The sequence below is a fragment of the Muntiacus reevesi genome, chromosome 10 (assembly GCF_963930625.1).
Source record: "Muntiacus reevesi chromosome 10, mMunRee1.1, whole genome shotgun sequence".
NCBI classification, from domain to species: Eukaryota; Metazoa; Chordata; class Mammalia; order Artiodactyla; family Cervidae; genus Muntiacus; species Muntiacus reevesi.
The window spans coordinates 8,339,256-8,366,411 of NC_089258.1; the positions used below are offsets into that span (position 1 = coordinate 8,339,256).

The 27,156-nt window shown below is 51.1% G+C and overlaps 3 protein-coding genes across 10 annotated transcripts in view; all 3 read right to left on the reverse strand.

The window, feature by feature from the left end:
* Window positions 1-217: 217 nt before the first annotated feature.
* Window positions 218-8,038, reverse strand: MYORG (myogenesis regulating glycosidase (putative)). The gene is made up of 2 exons (XM_065946910.1): window positions 7,835-8,038; window positions 218-4,259 (listed from the first exon to the last, which is right to left on the reverse strand). Exon 2 carries the CDS (start codon window positions 4,190-4,192, stop codon window positions 2,045-2,047), a length of 2,148 nt encoding a protein of 715 aa, XP_065802982.1. The 5' UTR covers window positions 4,193-4,259; window positions 7,835-8,038; the 3' UTR covers window positions 218-2,044.
* A 1,411-nt stretch (window positions 8,039-9,449) lies between these two features.
* SPMIP6 (sperm microtubule inner protein 6) lies at window positions 9,450-24,113 on the reverse strand. Of its 3 annotated transcripts, XM_065946963.1 has the most exons (7): window positions 23,634-24,113; window positions 15,725-15,869; window positions 13,444-13,574; window positions 12,384-12,459; window positions 11,941-12,175; window positions 10,685-10,771; window positions 9,450-9,555 (listed from the first exon to the last, which is right to left on the reverse strand). In XM_065946963.1, exons 1-7 carry the CDS (start codon window positions 23,766-23,768, stop codon window positions 9,450-9,452), a joined length of 915 nt encoding a protein of 304 aa, XP_065803035.1. In that variant the 5' UTR covers window positions 23,769-24,113. The 3 variants fall into 3 exon arrangements, with proteins under 3 accessions (XP_065803035.1, XP_065803037.1, XP_065803036.1); XM_065946964.1 differs by lacking the exon at window positions 9,450-9,555 and having other exon boundaries at window positions 11,946-12,175; XM_065946965.1 differs by lacking the exons at window positions 13,444-13,574; window positions 15,725-15,869; window positions 23,634-24,113 and having other exon boundaries at window positions 12,100-12,175; window positions 12,384-12,450.
* A 118-nt stretch (window positions 24,114-24,231) lies between these two features.
* FAM219A (family with sequence similarity 219 member A) overlaps window positions 24,232-27,156 on the reverse strand; it is a 60,453-nt gene continuing 57,528 nt past the window's right edge. For 4 of the 6 annotated variants that reach the window (XM_065946972.1, XM_065946968.1, XM_065946970.1 and 1 more), the window contains exon 6: window positions 24,232-27,091. In XM_065946972.1, coding sequence (XP_065803044.1) covers window positions 26,933-27,091 — 159 coding nt within the window. In that variant the 3' untranslated portion in view covers window positions 24,232-26,932. The remainder of the gene's footprint in view (window positions 27,092-27,156) is intronic. The other 2 variants (XM_065946971.1, XM_065946967.1) reach the window with 1 other exon arrangement.

A 27,156-nucleotide genomic window follows, 5' to 3' on the forward strand; every position in this document is an offset into this window, starting at 1 on the left:
GAGAGGGAAGCTAATTCCATGTATTCCCCATCTCCTGGGGACTCCTGGCTCCTGACATTCCACTTCAGATGTCTCTTCTCTTGCCTTTCTCCTGGACCACAGTGTCCCCCAGGTCACAAACTTGAGCTCAACTGAGTGCTCAGAGCGAGCCAGCTGGGCTGGGACCTGGAGCCTGGAAAAAAAATCCATGTTGTTTTTAAGCAAGAAAAAAAAAAACTACTATAATAGCTTTTATTGAGCACCTACTTGTGCCAGGCACTTTACATACATCTGTGCTTATAATTCCCACAACAACCTGGGAGGTAGGCATTATTATCACCATTTTATAGATGAAGAAACTGAGGCTCAGAGAGGTGAAGCAGCTTACTCAAGGCCACACAGTTTGTAGATGAGTGGTACAATCAGGAGTGAGTGTTCCTAAAGTTTCACTAGAATTCTTCACAAAGAAAATCGAGGGGGTGGAGGAGTGGGCAAAGAGATGCATTCTCTAGGGGGTGAGGGGCTGATTCTGCTGTCAGAGCTGTTAAGGGAAGCTGAACCCTGCCCTATTTCCCACCTCTCCACGGCTGGCAAGCCACTCCTTCCCCAGACTCAGCTGCAAAGGAAGAAAAAACTCTCTGGCTGCTCTTCTTAGCAAAGAAAAATTACTAAAATGAAAAATCATACCCTGTGTGTGTATTTGTGGGTGTCACTGTATGCAATAGTTTGTGTGCTGAAGCACACCACCACCAGAATAAAAACATCCTTTCCCCACCTCCCCCCCTTTTTTTTTGGTCTTTTCTGCCCCCTATTTTCCCACCCAGCTGGCGGGATTCCTGAACTGGGGATCAAATTTGCGCCCATTGTGGTGGAAGAGGCGTGGAGTCCTAACCACTGGACCACCAGGGAATTCCCTAACATGGCTCCCTTTTAAGCCACACCTCTGCCATGTGTATACGGAGTGAGGCAGCTGCGAAATCTGGACAGGGCTGTTTATTTTCTATGAGAGTCCCAGGGGCATCACCTAGGAAGGGACCAGGTTCAAAGTCAAAACCTCAAGTTTGCTCCCTGTCCCCTCCCTCCAGGCTTATGCAGCCTCAGAGGTATTGTGTTAATTCCACAGACGCAGGGACCGTGGTGCCTCTCTGTCTCACACACACACATACATACAGAACACACACACAGGTTCTTGAGTTAAGGCACCAAGTCTGGCCTGCATGGCCTTGCGAGTCTTTGCCCATCAGGCAGTGGCCCTGGCCCAGGGCTGAACAATGTGTGTTCACAGATGCCTTAGAACGGGGTTAGGAGTCTCTTCTCAAATGAGGGACAATGACGATGGCTCTGTCCTCCCGGCCTTTGGGAGGGGACCACTTGCCTCCTTGTCAGTTGGCCAAGTACCTCCATCCGTTGTGGCCAGCTGGGTGGGACCAGGTCAGCCACAGGTCAGGCGAGTGCTGAGAACTCGGGGCCTGGCACTTTCCAACACCAAGAATGTGCCCTTTCTAAGTGTGGCAGGAGGCTATTTTGGGACCTTCAAGAGGACCAAGTCACCATTTCAGAAGGACAAAGACGGAAGGTGAGGCTTCTTTCTGTGCCTTTCTGTTTTCGTTTTGGGCACTGTGGTATGCAGGATCTTAGTTCCCCTACTAGGGACTGACCTCCAACTCCCTGCAGTGGAAGGATGGGGTCCTAACCACTGGACCACCAGGAGAAGTTCCCTTCTCTGTGCGTTTAAAACCCAACTGTGTTTTACAGGAAGAGAGCTGATTTTTCTCCTCTGAGCTCTCTTGCCCCCATCCAAGGAAAGGAGTTTCTGTAGACTGGAGTGCCGGTGGAGAGGAGGCTCTAACAATTGTGCACTGGAGTTGGGGGGGTGGGTGGTTGCTTCAGTGTCTTCTCCCCCGCACTATAGGAACCGGTTCCAGCACATTTAGGTCAATTACCCACTCAGTGGGTGGTATAAAGTTGGGGACTTCCTGGGGGTTACACGGTTGTGATTTTGAGGGTTAAAGGCCTACATGAAGACTAGGGTTAGGGCTGCCAGGTTTCTGGGCCCTGGGCTGGGTCAGGATTCCCAGATGAAGTAAGCGATCTCATCCAGGTCAACGGGGTAATCGGTGAGCAGCACTGGCGTCTTGTCAAAAAGCTCACCTTTATAGCTGCGCCACTTGCCTGCGGGCAGGTAGACATCCCGCTCCTGCTTGCCCGGCTCCAGTACCGGTGCCACGAGCAGCGTGTCTCCGATAAGAAACTGTGAGTCAATGCGATGCGCCGTTTCATCGCCGGGCGCGATCCACCAGAGGGGGCGCACGATGGGGTCGCCCGTGTCAGTGACCTCACCCGCCAGCTCCAACAACAGTGGCGCCACGAGTGAGGCCCTCAGCGCCGTGAACTTGTGCGCGATGGCCACCACTTCAGCGTCGTACCGCCAGGGCGGAACGGAGAACTGCATAGCTGGCATGAAGGCGGCCACTTCCAGCCAGCGCACGTACAGCTCGCGCTCCGGCACATCGCCGCCGCTGGTTGAGCGCTCAGATACAGCGTTGCCACCCACCATATCCGGCAGGATAAAGGGGTAGCCCAGCATGCTGACGGTGAGCACCGCGGGGATGAGCGAGCGCAGCCCCAGATCGTAGCCCCACACCGAGTCGCGGTCCACCAGGCGGAAAAAGCACGATATGTTCTGGGACTGGTAGCCCACGCGGACCTCGGCCAGCGAGAAGAAGGGCAGCGCCATCTCCGTGTAGCGCCGGCTCCAGATGTTGGGATCAGACAGCGGCCTGTAGGTACTGAAGTCCCGGGGCAAATAGCTGACTTCGCCAGCGTCAAATTTGAAGGAGGCCACGGAGTAGCGCGAGCGCAGTCGCCTTAGGTGTCCTTGGAACCAGTCGCGGGCCTCGGGGCGCGTGAAGTCGAGCACTGCGCCGATGCCATTCCACCAGCGCACGAGAGCCGGCAGCCGGCCGGTGGGTTCGCGCACAAACAGCTCCCGCTCCACGCCCTCGCCAAAGCGGGAAGAGTTGTAGTTGACAAACGGGTGCACCCAAAGCGTGACGCGAAAGCCAGCGTCGCGCAGGCGGCGGAACATGTCGCTAGCGTTGGGAAACTTGGCCTCGTCGAAGTCGAAGTCGCCGTAGGCAGGCGTGTACATGTCGTCGATCTCCAGGTGACTGCTGTTGAAGCGGTGCTGGCGGATCTGCTGGGCGAAACGCCACACCTTGTCCTGGTCCACCGCGCGCCCGTACAGCACCCACGTGGACCAGATGGGGTCCCGGAAGGCCTCGGGTGCTGGCACCCTGGACGGCTTGTTGAAATAGCGCCGCACCATGTACTTGTGGATGGAGGTGACGTCCGAGCCGACGCACACGCGGTAGCTGAGCTCCGGTGCAGCGGCTCGGCCGGCGGGCGGCTTGTAGGGCGTGTCGTGGTAGCGCGCCTGCAGTCGCAGAGAGCGCTCCGTGCTGTTCCAGCCCAGGTGGAAGGGCACCGAGTCGTTGACCTTGATGGCCGCCGCGCGCGACGACAGCCAGTAGCGCTCGAGGATGCCGCCAAAGGCGGCATCGGAGGAGTAGACGTCGCTGGTGACGAAGGGCTGTGGCTCCTGCTGGCCGTCCAGGCGGATGGGCCAGTGCTGGGTCTTCATCTCGGCGCCGCCGTACCAGTGCGCCCCAGCATCGCCCAGGAACATGGCGTGCTCCACCGCGCGCCCCGGAGCCGCCTCCTCCCAGCGCACGCGGTAGCACATGACTGTGTCCTTGGGTCGCACGGTCTGGATGAAGAAGTGCAGCGGGCGCCCATCCGCTGTGCGAGAGCAGCCAAGCAGGGCGCCGTCGCGGCTGCAGGAATCCAGGTCCAGGGCGCCCGAGCGGAAGGCCAGGCGGAACACCTGCTCGCCCTTCTGGTTGCGAATGGAGAAGCCGCCGCGGTTGAGATCCAGCAGCTCGGCGCGCAGGCGTTCCGCCTTTCGCAGAGAGGCGCTGTAGTAGCACCAGGCCACCACCGCGGCCAACACCAGCAGCAGCCCCAGCACCGCGGAGCCCAGCAGGGGCTTCAGCTCTTTGGACGGCTTGGGCTTGGTAGGGGAAAAGTTGTCAGGCAAGAAGGTGTACATGGTTGCGGCTGCGACGGTCTCAGGAGTCTTACAACCTGTGTGGCTCCCAGAGCGGCGGCGGCGGGGGTAGGCCTGGGAATTCTCCCGAGAATTCTGGGGCATCAGCCCCCAGTTAAGGAAGGAGCCGGCAGGCGGGCCACCCGACAAAGCCAGTCTGAACCTGGCCGGCCTGATTCAGGAAGGGGAAGAGAGAGGTGGCACTGAGCCTTCTCATTCCACAGTATTTACATTTGCTCTTGTAAGAAAGAAGTGTGTATTTTGGGCAGTTGTATACTGGGATGTCAGGACTTTACTCTTACCAGGATGTTCTGTCTGCACCTTACCTACCCTTTCTCATGGGCACCCTGTGTACCAAAATTAGAACTCTGAAAGGAGAGGTAGCTCAGAAGGTAAAGAATCTGCCTGCAATGGGGGAGACTGGGGCTCGATCCCTGGGTTGGGAAAGTCCCCTGGAGAAGGGAATGGCAACCCACACCAGTATTCTTGCCTGGAAAATTCCATGGACAGAAGAGCCTGGCCGGCTACAGTCCATGGGGTCTCAAAGAGTGGGACATGACTGAGCTACTAACACTTTCCCTTTCTGAAAGGGGAGGGGCAGATGACATGCATCTCCATTTTCCTGGTGGAGGAACAAACCCAGACAGAGTCAGGGAGCTGTCCAGGATCACAGAATTAATCAGGCCTCCCTGGATCACACATGGGGGCTGTTCAGGCTGATGAGAAGGGGAAGGATCTGGAGAAGGCCTAGTCTCCCAGAGTGGTGGCCATGATTGTGAGAAGGCAGACAAGCCTGCGAGCTCCTTGAGACCTTTAACACCGTGCATAGGGCTGCATAGGGCTGGCTTCCCCATGCAGGAGGGGGAGAGGAGAAAGAAAGGGGAACGGCTCAGACATGGAATTTAATCTTGAGTCAGAAGCCATATTAAATCTGGAGATTAGACAAGTTACCTGAAGCCAGACTCAGTCCTAGGGCCTGGTTTGGGTCGGGGGGGAGGGCAGGGTGGGTTTGGACATTAGGAAAGGGTCAGGAGCTGAGTATGAGGGCCTGGAGGCTTCTCACATCTCCCTCTCTTTGCTCTCAAACGCCCCTCTACTCTTAGCCATCAGGACCACCAAGTCCCTGTCCCTGCTCACCTTCCTGCTCTGCTCCCAGCACCCACATCTGTGGGCCAGTTACCTCCTGGCTTTGTCTCCAGCACTCTCCCACTGCCCTGCTTGCTCCTATCCTCATGGGAGCACTGTTATTTCTCTCCTGCACCATTGCGACACTTTCTCAATAAGGCCTCCCTGATTTCAACTTCTTTTCCCCCAAGGCCTTCTGCTCCCAGGTACTAACCTGATCTTTCTAGAGCACTTATCAGATTACATCTCTCCCTAGTTCAGGGAGCTGCTCAAGACCCCCATGATGTTCAGAAGACTAAGCTTTGCAAATTGAGGCTCAAGGCATACATGGTCTCACCTGTCCTTCTGATTCCATTTCCACCCAGGCTTATCCTATGACTACCAACCTCATTCCTTCCTTAACCTAAATCCTTCAGGCCACCTGCTTTAGGAAATTTCACCCACCCATCTTGGGTCAATTTCTTTTCCCCACCCCCAACTCTCTGGCAGTCAGACACCCACTACTACACACATACACTTATGCATACTGTATGCTAAAGACTCAGATATGACTGCAGAGAAACACAAACTTGGGAGGAGGTATGTCCCAACCTGCTGTTCAAGGCTACTGACCCTTCTTGTCCCCGCCCTCAGGGCAGAGTCCAACAAAGAAATAGCACCAACCAGGTGCGTACACAGATATATACACTGCCAGCCTGCCAACTGCCCATCTGCTCCAGCTGGAAGTTGGGGGAGGGCATGGTGGGGAGGAAAGAGGAGACTGACAAACAGTAATTAGACTCCTCCCAGATTCCAGTGTCTGCTTCCAAGTCCCCAGAGACTTCCAAGGACTTGCCAGAACTGCTCAGGGTTCTCACCTCCCCCCCCTCCCCCAAAGACATTATCAAGAATGCCAGGTGCGGATCAGAAGTTTGATCCCAGATGTCAATATACAGCTCCCAACAATATCCTCCCCCACCCCCCTACCAGTGAGGTTCTATCTCGGGGCCTTATCTCTGAGCTCCTTCCCCTAACTCTCAAAATTGGTTAGTTCCAGCTGGTCTAGAACAGCCTCTAACTCCCTTCCTCTCATCCTACATGATTTAGCCTTCAAAATTCCCCCACCTCACTATGGACTCCCTTCCTGTAGGCGTAGGTTAGAAAAGTCCTGGAAAGTGTAGGCAGTAGCCTTTAGCTGATGCCCTTAACCTAGTGTTAAGTCGCTCAGTCACGTCTGACTCTTTGTGGCCCCATGAACTGTAGCCCACCAGGCTTCTCTGTCCATGGAATTCTCCAGGCAAGAATACTGGAGTGGGTTGCCATGCCCATTTCCAGGGAATCTTTCCAACCCAGGGGTCGAACCCTGGGTTCATTGCAGGCAGATTCTTTACCACCTGAGCCACCATGGACACCCTTAAGCCCTTAAGCTAAGCGAGACCCAAAGCAGGCTTTGGCAGACCAGGCCACCAAAATTCATTCAAGACAACCACGGTGCATTCTGGGCATCTAGGAAGAAAGGGTCTGTATCTAATATAAGAGAGATAGCTCATCCTCAAAACTATCATATTAAGCCAACCATCTAATGACCCCTGGAGGCATGGAGAGGCCACCAAGTTGTCCTCAAAAGCCTTTTCAAACACTTGGGTTCTAAGAATCTTTTCTTACTACAGTTCTGAGGTTCTCTGGTGAAGAACAAAACCCCACAGGCCCTGAACCCTAACAATAATGCTGAACCGGGTGGGGGAGGGTGGTGGACAACACAGCAGCAGTGCCACTTTACAGATGAGGAAATAGTGGCCCAAACAGAAAAAGGAGCTTGTTTGAAGTCACTCAGGTAGCAAGGTTTCTTGAGTCCAAAATCCCAGTTTAACCCCCACAGGGTAAGTTTTAGGAATGGGAGGTAATTACTGGCTCTCTGAATGCAGTAGAGGAAAGGAGCTTTGTGGCCAAAGGGGTGGGACAGGTTTCCATCGGGTGGATGTGGGCATGGTGAGGCCTGTCCTCCCAAGGGCTGGTGCTGCTGCTGGCTCCAGGAAGGCTTCTTGGGGGTGGGAAGTGGCAGTTTTAATGGCATTTGGTACAGGGACTGTGGTTCCGGTGTTAACGGTGGCCCTGGAGACCCCTGTAATCTGCCGCCTCCGCCGTCTGGCCAACCACCGGCTAAGGCTGGAAGGTGGGGGTTTGCCTTGGCCAAGCCTCTCCCCACTTGATGGTCAACCTCAATCTTGGCTTCCGGCCTCTAGCTAGCTCTAACGGGGAGGGTCAGGCCCAACCCAACTGAGGGGAGGCCATTCCACGTTGAGTTGTTTGTCCAACACAATTCCCAGGGGTGAGGTGGGGGTGGAAATGTCAAAGGCAACTCGATCCGGGCCCCTCTCCCCGTCCTGCGCAGCGAAGGGATCCGGGGGTATCGAGTGACTTGAGTCTACAGCCTGGAATACCCTACACCCACTGCCAATGCTGCAGCTATAATGTCCGAAGGGACAGACTGAGGTCAAGGGGCCGGTCGCCAGCTGGTGACCGCGGCCCAAAAAGGAGCCCAGGTGTCTAGGTTCACCCCACCTACTCATCTGTAGGAGAGAAAGTGCAGGAAATACTCCCCCAGCACCCTCCACCCAAGGTCTTCCCTCGGGGCTCACTCACGGCAGTGACCCCAGAAGTGGGGGTGAATGGAGGCTACCGCAGATCCCCTCCAAGCTCGCAGAAGTTGAGCTGCTACGGTGCGACCCGGGGCGCTGCCTCGCTGGGGACTGCCGAGGCCGTCCTCAGGCCCCGCCCCCTGGCTGCTCGGCCACGCCCCGGTCATTCGGTCTCGCCTAGTCTCGAAGTCCAGCTCCGCCGCTGGCGTCGGACCATCCTCCCACATTGTCACGCGGACTAGAGGCCACGCCCCTTAGCCCCCACCTTCCCCGCCTCTGCTCTGTGCCCAGCTCGGGGCAGCTCAGGCCAGCCGCCTGCCTGGTGCTTCCCGGCTCACCACCCGCCTCCCCGCTCCCCCCAGTCCCCGCCCCACTCGCCCGCAGGCCCGCCCCTGGTGGACTGTCGCTCACCCACACGCGGGCGGGGCTCTGCCCCAGGCCTGCTGGGAAGTGTAGTTCTGGAGGAAAGTGCCGCTGCCGAAAGTTAGGATACTCACACCTCCAATGCTAAATTTAGGATGTGTGTGAGAAGGCGCGAGCCTCAGGGTAATGGGCCAGAGCTGGCTCTCGGGATTCCTTTTCCTCCAGGTTTGGGCAGGTTGGGGCCGTCTTGGTATAACGCTCTCGTCAACTCTTTTCCCATATGGAAAAAGGGTAGGGGGATTCTGGGAAGATCCCAGCGGTTCAATGCAGGTTGGATCCAATCATGGACCCCACGTAGTGTAGCCTAGTTCCATCATCCGGGAGGCCCGATCTGTCAGTTCCCACCGGACCAGACCAGCAGTGTCTTTGGTAGGGACTGGGAAGCCCAGATTCTGCTCGGTATTTTGCAAAGTCTTCCCCCACCCACTTCCCTTGGTGACCGCCCTTGTAAGTGCCCCTGCTGCGAGGAGGTGGGTGTGACTCAGCATACACCTGCACCCAGGAGGAATGGGGTGAAAAAGATACCAACGACCCCAGAGACTCCAGAACACCCCAAACCTTGCTTCTTGAGGGACAGAGAAACAGGACTTTGCTGTGTGACTTGAAATGAAAGATTTCTTGGTCATGAAATCTTCCAAAATTGTTCTGGACCCCACCCCTTGGACTTGGGTCGGGGAGGGCAGTAAGGGGTTCTGTATAGACTTTAGGGTGGCTGTGATGGAGACTTTGGGAACAGAGATCAAGAGATTGGGTAAGGGACATGACTCTGACTGCAGGATGGAAGATTCTGGTCCACTGAGATATGGGGGTGATGGGACATCTAGGTTGGAGGATATTGGGGAAATGTTAGCTGTGCCTTTCTGGGATGGGAGGTGAATGGGCCCTCCTGAGTGGCTACGTGGGCCCATTAGTTTTGGCTCTGGAGTGGAAAGGAGGAGGACATGCCCCTCATAGAGCTACTGTTATGCGTCAGGAGGGCGCTCAGTGCCACCCATGGGAACTACTGACATGATGGGGTGGGGAGGGCTCAGTGCAGGATGACTTTGAGAAACTGCATCTCTGCTGACGAGGCGTGGCAGAGGCCTGAGTGACTGACTCCTCATGCCAGATCCTGCTGGGTGAGGATGCTGCAGGCAGCCTTTAGGGTGAAGAATTTATTTATCGTTCAGCCCCCTTGGCCTGGCCAGCCCAGGCTTCTACCAGCAGTGGTAGTCAGGATAGGTCTCAGACACAAACTCAGGGTGGACGACATAGTTGTTTCTCTGGGAGCCACCAGTCTTCTTGAAGTGACTTGTGTCCCATCTGTGTGGAGAGATGGGTCAGCCCTTTTGGACCCTCATACATCTGACTTCAATTCTCAGCGTTAATCTTATCCCAACATTTTGCCCCTAATACTGACCCTAGGCTCCAACATTGACCTCTTGACCTCAGGTACTACTGTTAAATTTTTGATTCCCAATACCCTCTCCCTAACATTGGCTTCCTACCATTTAATTCAGAAACGTCAATTGATGCTTTTGAACTGTGGTGTTGGAGAAGACTCTTGAGAGTCCCTTGACTGCAAGATCAAACCAATCAATCCTAAAGGAAATCAGTCCTGAATATTCACTGGAAGGACTGATGCTGAAACTCCAATACTTTGGTAACCTGATGGGAAGAACTGACTCATTGGAAAAGACCCTGATTATGGGTGAGATTGAAGGCAGGAGAATGGATGACAGAAGAGATGGTTGGCTGGCATCACTGGATTGATGGACATGAGTTTGGGCAAACTCTGGGAGTTGGTGATGGACAGGGAAGCCTGGCATGCTGCAGCCCATGAGGTCGCAAAGAGTCGGACACAACTGAGCGACTGAACTGAACTGAACTGAACCTTTTAATTCAAGCCCTGAACCTAACACCCTGATCTCTTGGCGCTAAGCCCCACTGAAGCCCCAATGCTGCTGCTGCTGCTGCTACTAAGCCGCTTCTGTTGTGTCTGAATCTGTGCGACCCGATAGATGGCAGCCCACCAGGCTCCTCCGTCCCTGGGATTCTCTAGGCAAGAATACTGGAGTGGGTTGCCATTTCCCTCTCCAATGCATGAAAGTGGAAATTTAAAGTGAAGTCGCTTAGTGGTGCCCGACTCTTAGCGACCCCATGGACTGCAGCCTACCAGGCTCCTCCGTCCATGGGATTTTCCAGGCAAGAGTGGGTTGCCATTGCCGTCTCCTGAAGCCCCACTGCCAACTTGTAACTCTTCAATGCCAATCTCCATGCCCTCTCCTGGGGCTCTGGTTTAGTTGCCAGTTTGACTTCCCCATGGCACTAGCGCCCCCTTGTGGCACCTTCCCGTCGGTGCATTACAGCGAACAGTTCTCACCCCAGCTAGTCCCTGGGTCCCCCGCCACTCAAGGTTACAGCTTCTTTTGTGGGTGCGCGCCAGACTTACCTAAGGTTCGGACAGGGGTAGTACGACGGCTGGGGAGTTATAACAGCACATTGCATTCCGGGTCGGTGCTCGCAGGGAGACACACTCCTGAAGGAAGAAACGGTGGGCAGGAAGGAGTCGGTCGGGCCTTTTCACTTCTCCCCACAACCCCAGCCCAGAGCCGCGTTTCAGGTGTCTGTCCTACGGCTCGGAGATCCTCCCCTCCAGCCTCCTGGCCCTTCAAGATCTCCTCGAAGTATTGCCTCCAGGAAGACACCTGGAAGTCCCTCTCCCCACGAGGCCTGGTTTCTGCCGCCCAGGCTGGACCACGGAGAACGCTGTACTCCGGGGAGGGTTAGGGGTCCAGTCACTGAGGATCCTGGATCCTCGCTTATCGACGAGGCGATTTTCTGAGGCTTAGGCACTTTCTCCCTCCTCCACACCCTTGTGAGTGATAAGACCCAGTTTCGCTCAATACATCAGGCTCTCTCAGCCTGGGGAGGGACGGGGTGTCCCCACAGGGTTAGGGACAGGGTTCAGGACCTCCTCCCCCTTTAGCAGCTCTCTAGGCAGACGCGGATGTTGGAGTTCTCCCCGGCTCAGCCCGCCTTGTCTAACGTCAGGTGCAGGGAGAGAGAGGGCAATCTGAGCTTCTGCTGAGCGCCCGAGCCTCAGTTTCCTCCACAATAACACGGGAGGCTGTCTATCTCCGGAGGTGGTGCGGGGCTCCGAGGAGGCCAGGACCCTTCTGTTACCCACGTGGTCACCATTTCCTCGCCCTCTTAGAACACAACGACAACCCTGCCGATGTACCAACCACGAGGCCCAGGAATAGGGGACAGTATTCTGAGGACACGTGGCGCTCCGCAAGCTAGAACCTGCGTCTCCAGGGCCTGGTGGCCAGGTAGGGGGCAGGGCCGGCGAGCGAGGGAACGGGATGAAATTGGTGCGCGGGGAGTGTGCCTCCAAGAAGCTCTCCAGCGGAGCCTCCAGAAGACAGACAAGAGCCAGGTGGACCTTGAGCCCAGTTTGTGCAGGTCTCTCCCCTCAGCAGTCCGCTCAGGCCATGAGGCCCGAGGAAGGGACAGGGTGGCGCCCAGCAAGGGGACCGCGCGGGCTGGAGGCGGAGTGGGGTCTGGCGCACAGGCCCGGCAGAGCTAGAAGTGGCGCGGGATGCAGAGCCCGCGGGGTGGAGGGGGTGGGGGGTAGGGCTGGGCTCTGGGGGCGGGGCTTGTTTGGGGGCGGAGCCCGGCGACAGCGCGCGCGGCCCTGCGAACCTTACAGTAGGCAGCTCTGTGCAGAAAGGCCGCAGGCGGCGTTCCGTGCAGGGTGGCCCGGAGACGCTGTAGTCCATCCCACGCAGACAATAGTGGCGGCCCGAGCAAGTGCTCCCATAGCCCTGAAAGGGCAGGCGGCCCGGCAGCGGGTCCACACACCCGCAGCGCGGCGTGATCTGCGGCAGCGGCTGGTTTCGTGACAGCGAGTTCAGCATGTTCACCACTACCTCGCGCTCTGCGCCCGCGAGCCCCGAGCCCGGGAGACCCAGACAGAGTCACGGGAACGGCCAGAGAGGAGGTCAGAGACAGGAAGAGATGGAGACACAAGCCGAGACAGGGTTACAGCCTCTCTGGGACCCTCAACATTTGTTCCACATCTCGAGTCTCCATCCCTCCGGCCTTCTGGTCTACCCACTTCCCTCTGCTTTCCCTCCATCTGTTACCGTAGGCATTGAGTCGCTCCGGCTTAGGAGGATACACCAAGGGCATTCCTCGAACCACTGTCTCCATCCCGGCCTCCTGGAAGTGGCAGAAACGTTACCTCAAGTTCTGACCCGGAAGAATTCCTCCCTTGGTGGGTTCTCCCAGAACACCCAGACTAGTCCCAGGCCGCGCCTTCTATTCTCCAACGCTCTGAGTGTTTGGGGTTGTCGCCGGGCAACGCCGTTTACTCCGCCTCCCTGGGGGGTGGGCACGGAGGTCGGGGAAGTGGAGCTGTAGGTGGACCCGGTCTGCACCTGGGTCCCTGCCATCCCTGTCTCAACGTTTGCCTTTGATTTGACCCCTCCTTATCTAGCCGACTCTGTGTCTCCGTGTCTCTCTAAAAGGAGTTTTTAAATATTGCATTGTTGCCTGTGCATCAGAATCATTTGGGGACCTTGTGAAAATTTCTGATTCTTGAGGAAGTTCTAATTCAGAAGGGTTCAGTTAACCTGAGGTCAGCCATCAACCTACAGCTAGGAGCCCCTATTATAGCCTGCAATCCTCTCATATTCCTTCTTTCTTGATGCCTGAGGTCATGTGCGAACTCTTTCCTATCTCCTTGGAAGACTGTCCTGTATCTATCTGCTCTGTCTCTGGAGAGCCTTGTTCTGCCTCCTTTTGTCCTTGTTATCATCACAAAGGAGAGGAGCAGGTAGACTCAGCCTATCACTGACTCCTTGGCCAGACCACTAGAGAGGGGCCAGGTGGCAAGCTTCAGGATGGTAGCACATCAAGGAGTTTGCACCAGCACCTGTCTCCACACAGCCTAGCCAGAGATTGGAACCTTGAAGACCCAGTTCCTAGAGATTGGGACTCAGGGGCCCACCACAGCTTCTCTCCCGAGCTCCCTTGTTTCCTAGCAAATATAAACTCTAGTCTCACAAGTGGGAAAAGGCCTTGGAACTTTGGTGGGAAAGGGATGAGAAACAAATGGTGAAATGTCAGACCCTGTGATTTGGGAGGCAGATGGTGGGGGTGCCATCCCAGACCCCAGGCGTCTTTTCTGGGCACAGTTGGTACCTTAGGCAGCCGGGGAAGGTATGTGGTACATTTGTTCCAGCAGTTGTAAGGCCCCATCCTCCAAGTGTTATACCGGTTACTGCACAGATAGTTTGGGTTGCCACACAGGTAGTCTGGGTTGCACTTGTCAACTTGATCACAGGGGTGGAGATATATAAGACAGAATTACTCCTTATTCTTTTTTTTTTCTAGGATTACTCCTTATTCTATCCCAGGATCTGGGGAGCCCCTAAATGTCTCTCCTCTGATCCCTATCACAAAGCTGGACTCCCACTAATTTCCCTTAGGCCAGAAAAGCCCATCCTGGCCCCACATTTGTCTTAGATACTGAGATGCAGCCTGAATCCCACCTAAAGCAAGCTTCTGAGTGGGGTCTGTGTCCTTTGAGCTGGTTACTTTTCATCCTAGCACCACCCTCTCTGAATCAGCCAATGTGGAAACCCTGGAAATGGGCCTCCTTTCAAATCTTCCCTTTCATCTTCCACATGCAGGCTCAAAGTCTGCTTATTCTGCCTCCTTAAAATCGCTTGATGAAATCCTTCCTCCAATCCCCCATGATCTTACTCCTGTATTTCCACAGTGCCTAAGCCAGGAGACAATAATGTCTTGGTTAATAGGATGGACTCTGCAGACGGACTCCTGTGGTTCTAATTTCAGTTCTGCCAGATATTAACTGTGTGTGACCTTGATCTAGTTAATTTCATCTTGTCTCTGTTTCCTTACTTTTAATATGGGACTAATAATACTATCTAACCCACAGGGTTGTTGTGAGATTTAAATAAGTTATTATATGTAAAACACTGAGAACAATGCCTGGCACACAGAAGACTAGTCATCATCATCATTATTATTATTGCTATTAGTCTGTTGATCTTCCTACCTCATTTTGAAATCCTACAATCCAATCTCTACATAGAAACTTTGGCACTTATCATAAATGAAAATCCCCATGTAAAAACCCTCCAAAGCTACACCCACGCAGTCCCCTAAGTCTGTCCTGTAAGTTCCTCTGTGATCCACCCCGCTAACAGTGTGAAAGAACACACCTGAGAGATCAGGAAAGCAGGTCTAGGGGCCACAGAGGAAGGGCAGGTGTGTGTACATGTGGGGCAGTGTGTTGGGACTGGGGGGTCTGGGTTGGAGGGTTGGACATGCTGAGTTTGAAGTGTTTGGGGCCATTTAGGTAAATCTGATCATAATCAGATAAAGGAGAGTGGAATTCTAGTGAGAGGTCAAGGCTAGAAATAAAGACTTGGAGTTGTCAGTAATTAAAGTTGTGGGTTAAATTAAATGGTCTCAGGAGAGAAATGGGAGAGGAGGGCTCAGATCAGCATCCTGAGAAAACCTATGTTTCCAGAATGATTAGACAAGAGACCCAGGAAATTGAGGCATCAGAGGAGCTTGTGGGGTTTCACATCTTCCTTTCACAGATGGAGGGAAGGAGTTTCACAAAGTAGAGAGTTGTCAGAATGAAATGCACAGGGTAGGTCTCATAAGGAAAAGACTGAAGAGTTCCATGGATGAGGTAACTGGAACCATACAAGATCAATTTTAATAACATTAAATATAAGTGTAGGAGATGCAGATTCGCAATTTCAATTCAACATTAATCAATTCATTCAACAAATACTTAGGAAGTCTGATGCTATTCTGGATGGACGGGGCCTGTTCTAAATAAAAACAGGACTTTCTGCTCTTTTGGAATGTATAGGGAGACAAATAATAAACACCTAACCAAATGAGAAAGATGATTTCTCATAAGGCATAAGGAGTAACTCTTATTTTCAAGAATCTTGGCTGTTAGGGGGAGGAGCAAGAGATAATTTTTAGGCAGAGGAAAATTAGAAAAGGCTTCCAGGTTGAGTGGAGAGAGGTGTGCTGGGGGCAAGGGGATGCAGGAGAGAAGGGGAAACTGATGGAACAGGGCCACCAAGAAGACAGGAGAAGATGGCACCCAGAATACACATGGAGGAATTTGTTTGGAGGAGGTTAATGCTCCCTCCCTTACTCTAGGGATAAGACCAAGGCCTCTTCCAGTTCTTTGGCACAGACTGGGAGCTCCCAAAAGGTAGAGCCTGGATCTCCTCCTCCAGGGTCAGGGGTCAGGGTCAGGGTCAGGGTCAGGGCAGGTGGTTGGGACTCAAGCTAGAATGGGGGAGATAAAAACAGAAAGCCAGGTTGTGGATGGGGATAAGGACCAGGGTGGAGGTCAGGATTCAAGTTGGGTTCTGGTGTAGGGTCTTTGCTGGGGTCACTGAAAGGGTGAGTGGTGAGGCCCTACCTTCCTCTGGACAGAGCCAGTATTTCTCAGGGAAGTAGGGGTGGCTTGGTATGGAGCCCCTGTAGCTGTAGTCCTGCCCAGCACACTTGAGCATCTTCTGCAGGGCGTCAGGATCCACATGGCGCTGTGCAGTCTGAGTCAGGCCCTGGGCAAGGGGAGAGGGGAAGAGATGGCTAGGTGCATGGGGACCCCAGCCTTGGCATCCGGCTGGACCTAGATTTAGCTCTTGAGGTCAGCCCAGGTGGGTGTTCCACCCCTCTCCCTATGCTGGAAGGATATCCAGGTCAGCTTTGGTTGAATCACCCTTTCTTCCATCTAAGGATTTGGAACCTGACATTTGCCCTCAATCAGAGTGATTTCCTGATGTTCTCATTTCTGTCCTTTCCTTGACTAGGATTTCTAAGGGCAGAGCTGGGTGTTCTTGTCTTCTTTCTTTCAGACTGTGCGCTGCCTGGGGTCAGGGTCTGGGTCTCCCCCAACAGAGCAATAGACCTGTGGTAGAACCTGGAGCCTTAGGACAGGCTGGCTGCCCTGGGAGCTGGCTGCCTTAGGCAGGTGTTTAGGACAGAAAGGACCCTCGAAGAATCTGGCACCCTAAAGGAGATGAAGAATGGGGACCGAGGGGCACCTACTTTAAAAATCGAATTCTGCTGTGGCTCTCATCTTGACACCAGTATTACGCTTGACCCTGACATTCACGATGTGCTATTCTTTATCCTAGCCTGACTTTTCCCCTGATCTTGGTTCAGACTCTAGGTCCCTCTGCTTCTTGGGGTTCACCTCATCTTATCCTATCACCCCAAATTCCAGATCAAGGTCTCCCTTTGGGGGCTCCCTTCTCCTCAGCTAAATGTAGATTGCCAGGTTAGTTGTGGGCCCATGTCTCTGTAGGCATCCAGGATGAAAGGTAGCTGGGTTACAGAGGTGGGACACCCAGCAAGGTCAAATACCAGAAAGGACTTCCTCATCATGGCAGGCAGCAAGGTACTGGGGTGCTGACGTTGCTACCACACTTCCCCCATGTGATCTAAAAAGCAGAGGTTTCTCTTGGCCAGGGGTGAGAACTTGCTGCTCCTAGCCCTCCTAGGCCCCTGAAAATCCCTCAGCTGAGGGGCTTCTTGAATCCTCCATGCTAGCTGAGGTTTTGTTCTTTGGGCAGATCCTGCACGTTCATACTCCATGTGGGTGGAGGGGCCCCAAGACTTAGCACTCCCCTGAGTTTTACACACACACAAACACATGCACGTCCAGACATACACATAGATCTGTGCACCCAGATACACTCATAGACACACGTACAGATGTACATCTATGCAAATACAGTCAGACATGCTCACACATCCATAGACACTCAGACATGCTCACAAACCCACAGACGCGTGTGCGTGCACACACGCACGTGCACACACACACGTAGTCATTTAAAAGAACCCACAGATATCTTCAGTGTTTCCCTTTGAGGCTTCCCTCAGATATTTATAATCTTTGATTGTCTGTTCATGAATAGCAGACTATAAAAACTTACTGAAGGTTTTGAGCTGTGGGTGGGCATCATTGTAGTCTGGCTAGACTATTTGTTGCAAACTCTATCAGTATCTGTTAAGTCTTTTCTCTTGGGTTGATCAGATCTCTCTGAAGAGACTCTTTCAATCTTTGGCTTGAGAGTTGTACCTGGCTGCCAGTGTTTTGAGAACCTAGTGGAGAATAGGGCTGCTGGGGGTTTTAGCATTCAGCATGTGGAGATTCACCTGTTTTCAATGTGGTACCCTGACCTTAGCTGGGCCTGGAATTCCCAGTCCTGAGATCCTTGCCAGAAAATAAGCCTTCTGACTTTTGCAGAGATGGGCAAGTAGTCACCCTATGGCATGGAGTAGTGGAGGGAGTTAGTGGTTTTAATTGTTTCTTTTTATTTTGTTCAAGCCAAGCATTATGCAGGATCCTAGTTTCCAAATTCCCCCAGCCAGGGATCAAACCTGTATACTCTGCATTGGCAGCATGGAGTCTTAACCACTGGACCACCAGAGGAGTCCCTTTAATTGCTTTTTAACAGCGTTCAAATCATTGTTTCAGCCTTGGTCCTGCTCCATCTTCAGTTCCAGAGAAGCCTAATATTACTAATTTCTGAACCTTTTGAAAATTCCACAGTTTTAAATTGAATTATGCCTTGTGTTTCCCACTATTAGCTTTGGATTCAGCTTTCTCAGAACTGTTGTCAGTTACTTAACTATCACACTTTCCAGCTTCTGAAATTTTGTTGTCATTGTCCCACTTTTTCACTATTTTTGTGAACTGATGTCTTAAATGTCCATTTATTGTAGTTTTAGAGGAGTTTTAGGAAGGAGTCAAAACACGTGCTCAATCTTAACCCAGAGAATTATAATCCTTTATACATTCTACATATTCTTTTGTCAGTTACATGTTACAAATATCATCTCTCAGTTCATGGCTTATATCTTCATTTTCTTTTTGGTGTCTTTTGATGAACAGAAGTTCTTAATTTTAATATAATTGAATTTATTAATCTCTTAGGTAGTGCTTTTGTGACTTAGGAAATCCACCCATAACCTAAAATAATGGAGATGATATATAATTTCTTCTAAAAGCTGTACAGTTTTACTTGCTATATTTAAGTCTTAATTTGTCAGGAACTGCTTCTTGTGTTTGGGGTGAACTAGGGATCAATTTTAGTTTTGATCCACAAGGGTGATCAGTTGTCTCATAGAGTAATCTAACTTCTCCCACAAATTTTTTAAAGTATTTATCTACTTGGCTGTGTTGGGTCTTAGTTGCAGCACACGAGATCTTTTGTTGTGGGGTGGGGGCTTCTCTAGTTGCAGCATGTAGGCTCCAGATGGCACCGGCTGGGTAGCTGCAGTGTGCAGGCTTAGTTGCCCTGCAGCATGTGGGATCTTAGTTACTCAACCATAGATCAAACCTGCATTCCCTGCATTGGAAGGTAGATTCTTAACCACTGGACCACCAAGGAAGCCCCTCCCACGTATTTGTAAAGCTACCCCACCCTGATACATCTTTATAGCTTTACTTTCAATCATCTCTGTTGCATATTGCTTCCATTAATGTGTGACTCCATTTCTGGTCTATTTTATTAATCAGTTTGTATATCCCTTCAGTAATACTATGCCTTATGAATTTCTGTAGATTGGTAATAAATATTAATATCTGATAGAGCAAGTCCTCATTTTTTTCAGGTGTGTTTTAGCTAGTCTTGGGCCTTGGCTCTTCTCTATTCTTCAAAGAATCTTTTTCAGATTTTAATCAGAATTGTATTGAATCTCTATGTTAGTGACTTTTCCTCTCCAAGAGCATGTTATGCTCTTCATTTAAGTATTTTCTTAAAGTATTCAAAGTTTTATAATATTATCCATAGACTATTTTTTGCATAGTTTTTTGCATAGTTTTGCATAGACTATTATTTAGTTCTGCTAAGTTTTACTCTTTGATGCTCAAATGATATATACTTTAAGATTATGCTTCCTAAATACTTATTTTTGATGTAAAGAAATCTGGTTGACTTATATTCATCTGACCTTCTAAATTCTCCTATTTGAATAATTTTCAGATTCTATAGTACAACTGTATCATCTGTGAATAATTGAATAATGACAGTTTTTATAAAAATTCCTTTCCTATCCTTGTATCTTACATGATATTGTTTTCCAATATATAATTTACATGGTATTGTTTTCCAATATTTTGGTTCTTTCTTTAAATTTTACAAGCTAAAAAAAATAAATTTTACAAGCTAAAATTATTATAATGATTTTCTGTAGACAGTTTTGCTTAAATTTATCTCATTTACCAGTTTCTTAGCTCATCATTCCTTCTTTTATCTCAAATTTTCCTTTTGTGATTAGTTCCCTTTCCTCAAAGTATATCCTTTAGAAATTCTTTTATAGTAGGTCTTATGGTAGTAAATGTTTTAATTTTTATTTGCCTGTAAGTGTCTTTATCTTATTTATTTATTGGTGTTGAAAGGAAGATGCATTGAAAATAATTCTCTCTGCATATTTTTAAGGTCATCTGCTAAGCTGGTGTTGTGCAGATTTGAATGAGTTACCTAAGAATCCTTGGATTCATTTCTCGTTAGTTGTGGAAAATTCTGAGCCTTTTCCTCTTCAGATAATGCCTATTCTCCTTTCTGTTCTTTCATCCTAGGACTCTGAGTGGTTGTGTGAGATCTTCCCATTTCTTTCATGTTGCTTAGTGTTTCTTCCATATTTTCTGTCTTTCTGTGCTGCATTCTGGAAAATTTATTTCATTCTTTCATTTTACTGACACTCAGGTTTTTCTTTTTTTAAGTTTCGGCTGGGCCTGGTCTCTGTTGTGGCATGTGGACTCACTATTGTGGCGCGTGGGCTCCTCTCCAGCCGCTGTGTGCAGACTGAGTTGCTCCACTGGCATGTGAGATCTTAGTTCCCTGACCAGGGATTGAACCTGAGTCCCCTGCATTGGAAGGCAGATTCTTAACCACTGGACCACCAGGGAAGACCCTCACTGACACTGTTAAGCTGTGTCTAATTAGCTCTTTAACCCATCCATTGAGTTTTTGGTTTTAACATATATTTTATTTCTAAAATTTCTATTCATTTAAAAATTTGTCTGTCCTTTTAAGAACATGATCTCTTATTTCTTTCTCTTTTTGATGATTTCACATTTTATTTTTAAAGACTCATAGTTATTTTGTGAAGGTGAAGTCACTCAGTCGTGTCCGACTCTTTGCGACCCCCTGGGCTGTAGTCTACCAGGCTCCTCCGTCCATGGGGTTTTCCAGGCAAGAATCTTTGTTAATTCCAATATCTTATGTCCTTAGAGGTTTAAGGCTGTTGTTTATTGTTTCTACTGCCTCTGTCAAATGGCGGTTTGTTTCCTTATATCTCTTATTATGAGCTCAGATTTGAATGACTGTACTTTGAAGGGCACCTAGAGACCTACGTTGAAGATATTTTCCAACACAGAATATATATACATGTGTGGGGGGGTGGGGCAGGGAGCCAGGGATCATTGGATTTTCTGGTTCAGTTTGGGAATTCCAGGTTTTCTGGTTCAGTTTGGGAATCCCAGGTTTAGTGGCTCCATCTTGCAGCTAGTTTAAGGCTTAAACTCCTGCTTGCAGTACTGATAGTTGCTTTTGTTCTCAGGGCAATTCTGTCATCTTAGTATACTTACCACTCATCTCCACTGACAGTCCAAAACCGAATAAAAATTAACTTTTATGCAAGACCTAGTTGTTTGGTAAGCAGGAGCGTCCTTCAGAGTTTTAGACCACCATACTGTCAGAAGCAGAAGCCTTTTCTTTCATTATTAATCCTACTGCTATTTGACTTTCATTCCTTTCCACTCAACGAAGCTGTATGGTCAGGTGGCTAAGGGTTACTACAGCCAAGAGATCCCTTTCTGTGCCGACAAGGTTTGATATTGAGTTTTGTCTAATAATGTTGTCTTTGTTGGTTTCTCTTGGATTTTTCCTCCTATCACTCTGTCTCCTTTCATGGCTCTTCTTCCTTTACCTACCCCTTGAATGTTGATGTTCTCCAAAGTTCTGTCCTTGGCCATTTTCTTACTCTTTTTTGGCAATCTGAATTACTCCTATGATTTCAGCTATCACCCATATGTTGATTTCAAAATCTACGTCTGTAGCCCAGACCTCTTTTCTTTGCTTTGGATAAGTATATCCAGCTACCCATCAGACATCTTTACCTGGAATTCTTTGAATATTTTTGCCCCCAGAAGAACCCCAAACCTCTCTCTAATGTGCATTCCAAATCTCAGCTGGTAGCACTGACATTCCTCTAGTTTTCCAGAGCCCTAAACCCAGGAGTCATCCTAATCTCTCTCATCTTCATATCCAGATGGTGACCAAGATGTGTTGACCTACTTCCTAAAAATTTTCTCCTATTGAGTTTGGAAAAGCAGGCCGGCATTTTCATATCTTGCTGGTGGGCATGTAGATTATTATGACCTCATCACAGCAATATGAAGTTTATATCCAAAAAGTTTTTTGGATGTGACCTTTCTCCCAACAGTTTCATATCTATGAATTTATCCTAAGAGAACAGTTGATGTTACACAAAGAATGTACAAGAATAACTATACTAGCAAACTTTTATAAGCAATCTAAATTTCCAATAATATAAAATTCCTGAACTACATTTTGGTACATTCATAAAGTAAAACACCATACAGGTATTAAAATTACATTATTGAATATTTTTGACATAGGAAAATGTTCTTGATAGATGGTTTTGCAGAAAAAGCAAGATTCAAAACATGGTATACAATATGACACCACCTTCATAAATTTTTTTTGCTTCCTGAAAGGGCATGGAGTAATAAATTATCAGTGGTTATTCTGGGTAGTGAAAATTATAGGCCTTTTTCTTGGTGCTTCTCTTAGTTATCCCCATTTTCTGCATTGAGCATATATTTATTTTATAATTACAAAAATAATTCTTAAAATTATTTTAAGATCCTATTCAACAAATTCCCCTTTTCACTGCTATAGACTCTCCTTATCTCCCACCTACATCCTCTCCCCTTATCCTTCACCATCTCATGGGGCTTCCCTTCCCAGTCCCAGTCCCTTCAATCTCCTGCCACGGTGGCCAGAGTTGCTTACAATCCGAGCATGACACTCCCAGGATCAAAAACCTGGGGCATGATGACCGCATTTCTGAACACAACCTGTGGCTCTTCGTGGTCTGCAGGCCCCTCTCTTACCGTAGGGCTGGGTTCTCTCTCCGCTCTAGTCCTTAGTACCTGGTGGGTCCCCGACCTGATGTTGCCCTTTTTTATCTCTTCTGCTCGAAGCGTCCTCCTCCTGGCTCTCTCTCTTTTAAAACCAGTTAATTTATTTTTTGGCCGCGCTGTGTCTTTGTCGCTCTGCACAAGCTTTCTCTAGCTGCAGGCTCAGTAGTTGAGGTGCATGGGCTTACTTTCTCCGCAGCATGTGGAATCTTCCTGGACCAGGGATTTAACCTGTGTCCCCTGCATCGGCAGGTTTGTTCTTAACGACTAGCTCACCAGGGAAGTCCCTCCTGGATCTCTTAGCAGACCTGCCCTTCAGGTCCCGGGAGTGAGCTCTTCTTTCTGATTCTTCCACCAGCACAAGCGTCTGCTGTTGCATGTTTCACATTGGGCACTTTGCTCATTTCTTGCTGAGAGCTCCTCAGAGGCAGTGCCTGGCCCTTCATGGTTGTAACTGTACTGTACCTGGCACACGTAAATACTCAGCAGAGTTTTGTTGGATGCTACACACAGATAATCTACCTTGGGCAGAGTCACAGTTAGACTCCCACATCTCCTCTCCATTCTGTGAAGCAGCACACCCCCACTTGGCCACCTGTCTTCAACTACAGGAGACTGTCACATGCATGCATAAAAACATGCATGTAGGCACAGCCCACAGGCAGCCTCAGGGCCTTTGCACTTTCTGATCACTCTGCCTGGAATCCTGTTCTCTCAGTTCCTCACATAGTTCAAAGGTGAGCTAGCTGTCGCTCACCTTTCCAGCCTCAACTCAATGCCACCTTGAAGGAGAGAAAGCTCTTCCATCACTCTCAATATAAGTAGCTCTCCCTGGTTACCGTTCATTTCCAGTACCATGTTTATTTACTTAACAGAATTTTGAACAATCTTGTTTATTTCTTATCGTCTGTCTCTCTCCATCCCCTATCCTGGTGGAGTAGCAAGGTACCGTGAGGGCAGGATCTTGTACTCCTTTGTATATATTATTAGAAGTTTTATGCCTAAGCAAATGAATCACATACACACAAAACTACAAATAATTACAAAAACACAATGACAGCCACACCATCAGTCATCCAGACACCCACAGCCATACATTCTGGACTGCACTCCCCCAAACCTCCCACACCAGCTTGCCACTTACCGGGGTCACAAACTTGTTGGCTTCCCAGGCCCACAGAGGTGGGTCCTTGTAGACCTCCTTGATGGAGGTGGGGGCCCTGTAGGAGTCACTGTAGGTGCTGACGGGGGTCTTGGTCTTTCGGGAAAAGAGGAACATAGTGGGGTCTGGGGGACGCCGTGGTGGGCTCTACCTACCAAGGGCTCCTGCAAGACATCAGTGACCACCCTTTCTTTCCCAGACAGCCCGGCAGGTACCCCTAGCTGCTGTGACCCCCTCCTGTGGAGGGTCTCTCAGCTTCCCTCCCTCACAGCCTTCTTGCTCCTACCCCACCCTGATTCCCTCTCTACGATGGGCACAGCCCATTATGATATCATCTGGCTCAGCCCCACCTCTGGGGAGGTGAAGATTGACTCCCCCACCCCAGTCTCTTCCTGCCTTCAGCCTCTCGAAAGGGCCCAATTTCCAAGAGTTCACAAGGTCCCCAGAGATCTTCTAGGCCAAAGCTTCTCACTGTGCTGAAGAGGAATGGAGATCCCGAGGGGTCAAGTTCAGAGGGTCAGTTCTCTGCCCTTCCCGGCCCATCTGCCCCTGGCCCCGACCCCAGGTAGGGAGCTGAGGCTAGCTTGTTTGATGCTTTTAATATCATTATTTGTGTTACACGATACACAACCAAGGATGATGGTCAATACTGCGATGGAAATGTTAAAAAAAATATTATACACGGCTCATGTCTTCCACACACCTTCCTGGAAATAAATTAGTGAGCACGGAGAAACCCGGCTGAGTGGCAGCCAGTGCTGAGGGCAGGGAGTGTTAAGGCAGTATCTACAGGGGGAGGGCGGCAGGGCAAGCCAAGGCCTCCGTTCTCCCTTCCAGCCTCCCGGGTAGGAAGGAGGGAACTGCGCACTCTCCCTACACCCAGAGGGTGCTAGCCACCAGCTTCCTACTTCTCTCCACCACATGGCCTCAGCGAGAGGCCCCTGTCTGCCAGGGGATTAGGTCTGTCCTGTGGGGAGGGAGCCTCTCCCTTGTTTCTCAGGGCCAGAGAGGTTGAGCAGTGGGCCAGAGTCACATAGCACGTCAGCAGCAAAGGCAGCTGTCTAAATGAGCCCTGGTCGGAGCCCTGCCTGGAAAAGAGGAGGTACCCGTGTTCTTGAAGGGTGAGTCAAGGAGCCCGGGGTGGTGGTTGTAGGAAGCATGGCTCTGGTGCCCAGATGACAGGAGGTGGGTCTGCTGATCAGGGTGGGAGCAATGGGCTCAGGTGGGGACCAGTCTGGGCCATGTGAGTCCTGCAGCTGACTTCTCTGTCCTTTGCTTCCCTTTGGCATTTCCTCCCTGAACTAAGAGGAGGTGGGGTTGGGTTGGAGAAGTTGAGGGGAGCTGGTAGCCCCTGGGTGTGGTGCAGGGAGAAGTGATACCCTTCCTAAGCCAGCAGCCTTGCTCTCTCTCTTCTTTCCAGCCTCCCAGGACGGCAGCCAGGGGCTGGGCTGTGGGTGTGGCCTGCGCACACTTGCAGCATGTGAGTGGTATGTATCAGAGAGGACTGGCCAGCATGTGCGGGATGGGGTCGGCCTGAGGAATGGCCCTGGGGTATGGGGTTCAAGAAGCAGAGACCTGAGCGGGTGTAGGCCATCTGTGCCTTTGTTTTTCTTCACCTGGGGGCAGGTTTATATTGCCCAGGCCCTGGGGAGGGCCTTGGTCCCCTCCTCCCTCTTGATTTTCATCGTCAGCTTTTCTGGCCACCAACCCCGCCCCTCTACCAATGAGTAACAGTGGCAGAAGCAGCAGTAGATACATACATTCCGACTCTCACACACCCCATAGATACAGCTACACACACAGGTACAGCTACACACACAATAGATACCCACATACACAAATACATTCACAGACACACACACTCACATTCCCCCAAAGACCCACAGGTATTCAGACATACACAGGTCGCATAGGAACTTCCCCCTTTTATCTCCACACAGACATGCAACTCAGGAAGACCCCAGGTATACTTGAAGACACCCAGAGACCTCCCTGTCCACCTCCAAGGAAATTCCTATGAAGAAATTTCTTCAGGTTTGAAATAACCTTCAAAATAATTTCAGATGCTGCTCACTATGCTGTGTAGGAAACAGAAGGCCAGAGAACATAACTGGCTTGTTGGAGGTGAGAGGAAGCGTGCCCGAGCGAGGACCAGAACTCAGACTTCTGACCCCCCGCCCAGGGCTGTCGGTCCACTGAACTGCTGAGCGGCCTCTCACACTGTTAACAGGTCACACAGTCATTTCCCCAACATGGTCACCACAGTCATCTAGAGAGACAGGCCCAACCCAGAGATGTAGACACACACCCTGACAGCCCCAGGTGCGCACACATTCTGCCAAGCCATCCCTACCATACACCTGCTGTCACTGTATTCTCCCAGGCTTGCTTTCTTGAAGACTCTTCCTGAGAAGCAGCCTCTAGGATCTTGTGCTAGAGTAAGACCACAGTGGGGCATTCGAGGCCAGCCTTACCTCCTGCTTCCAGCCCAGGACAGATGAACAGAACAGAAATGTGGGGGGCAGGGGAAGGGGTGCAGAGAGATAGATGTGTTAGTTAGGGGCAGGTGAGGACGGATCATACCATCTAAACTCTGGCTGTCTCTAAGGCCCACCTCACCCGCCACGCAATCCAGATAGCAAGGAAGGAGGTGAATGGGGCAAAGTGGAGGAAGATGGCAGTGATCCGATGGATGGGGGACAATATCCCACTGGGCAGCTTTGCCAGACTTCCCATCTGGAGATGAGGGGAGAAACGCAAATGGTACATGGGCCAGCAAGGGAGCATGTGGAGGCGGCTCTGTGGGGCTGGGCCCTGACCCTGTTGGCCTGGGCCTTTCTCCTCCCAGCCCCTTTCCTTGGCTGGTGCTGGGGGTTCCTGGCTTCACTGGGGTAGAGCCAAACCCCTGGCTTTGTGATCCTGCCCCTTACTCATTACTGTTAGCCTCCACGAAGTCCAGTCACCCCTTTCCTCCACCAGACTGTGGCTTCGGGGAGGGGGCAGGATGCTGGGCAAGGTCCCCCAAGTAACTGAATAAACAGCCCTCCCCTCCTCAGCCCCCCGGCGGTGGAGAGAGACCCGGTTTTGGTTTCTCCGGCTCCATGAACACACAGAGGTACACGTCCTACCATAGGAGGAAGCAATGACTGTTACGAGGTTGGCGGCTGTAGGGGGCGCGGGGCCCCGGGGGGCAGGTGGACGCGCAGGGCAGGGGTTGGCCCCTGCCCGGTCCAAGCTGGCCCCTGGCGGCCCCAGCCCGGTGGCCGCAGCGGCCCCGCCCGCTACTGGATGTGGCAGGCGGTGGAGGACGTGGCCTGGCAACACATGCAGGTGGGGTTCACGGACTTGGGGGGAATGAGGTCCAGGTCCTCGTCGTCGGGGATCTCGTCTAACCGGTAGCCGTCCTTCAGCAGCTGGATGTTCAAATCTTGGTTGATCTGCTGTAGACAAAGGGGAGGGAGGTCAGGCTCGGGGCCATCCGCAGGCACCAGCTGTCCATATCCTG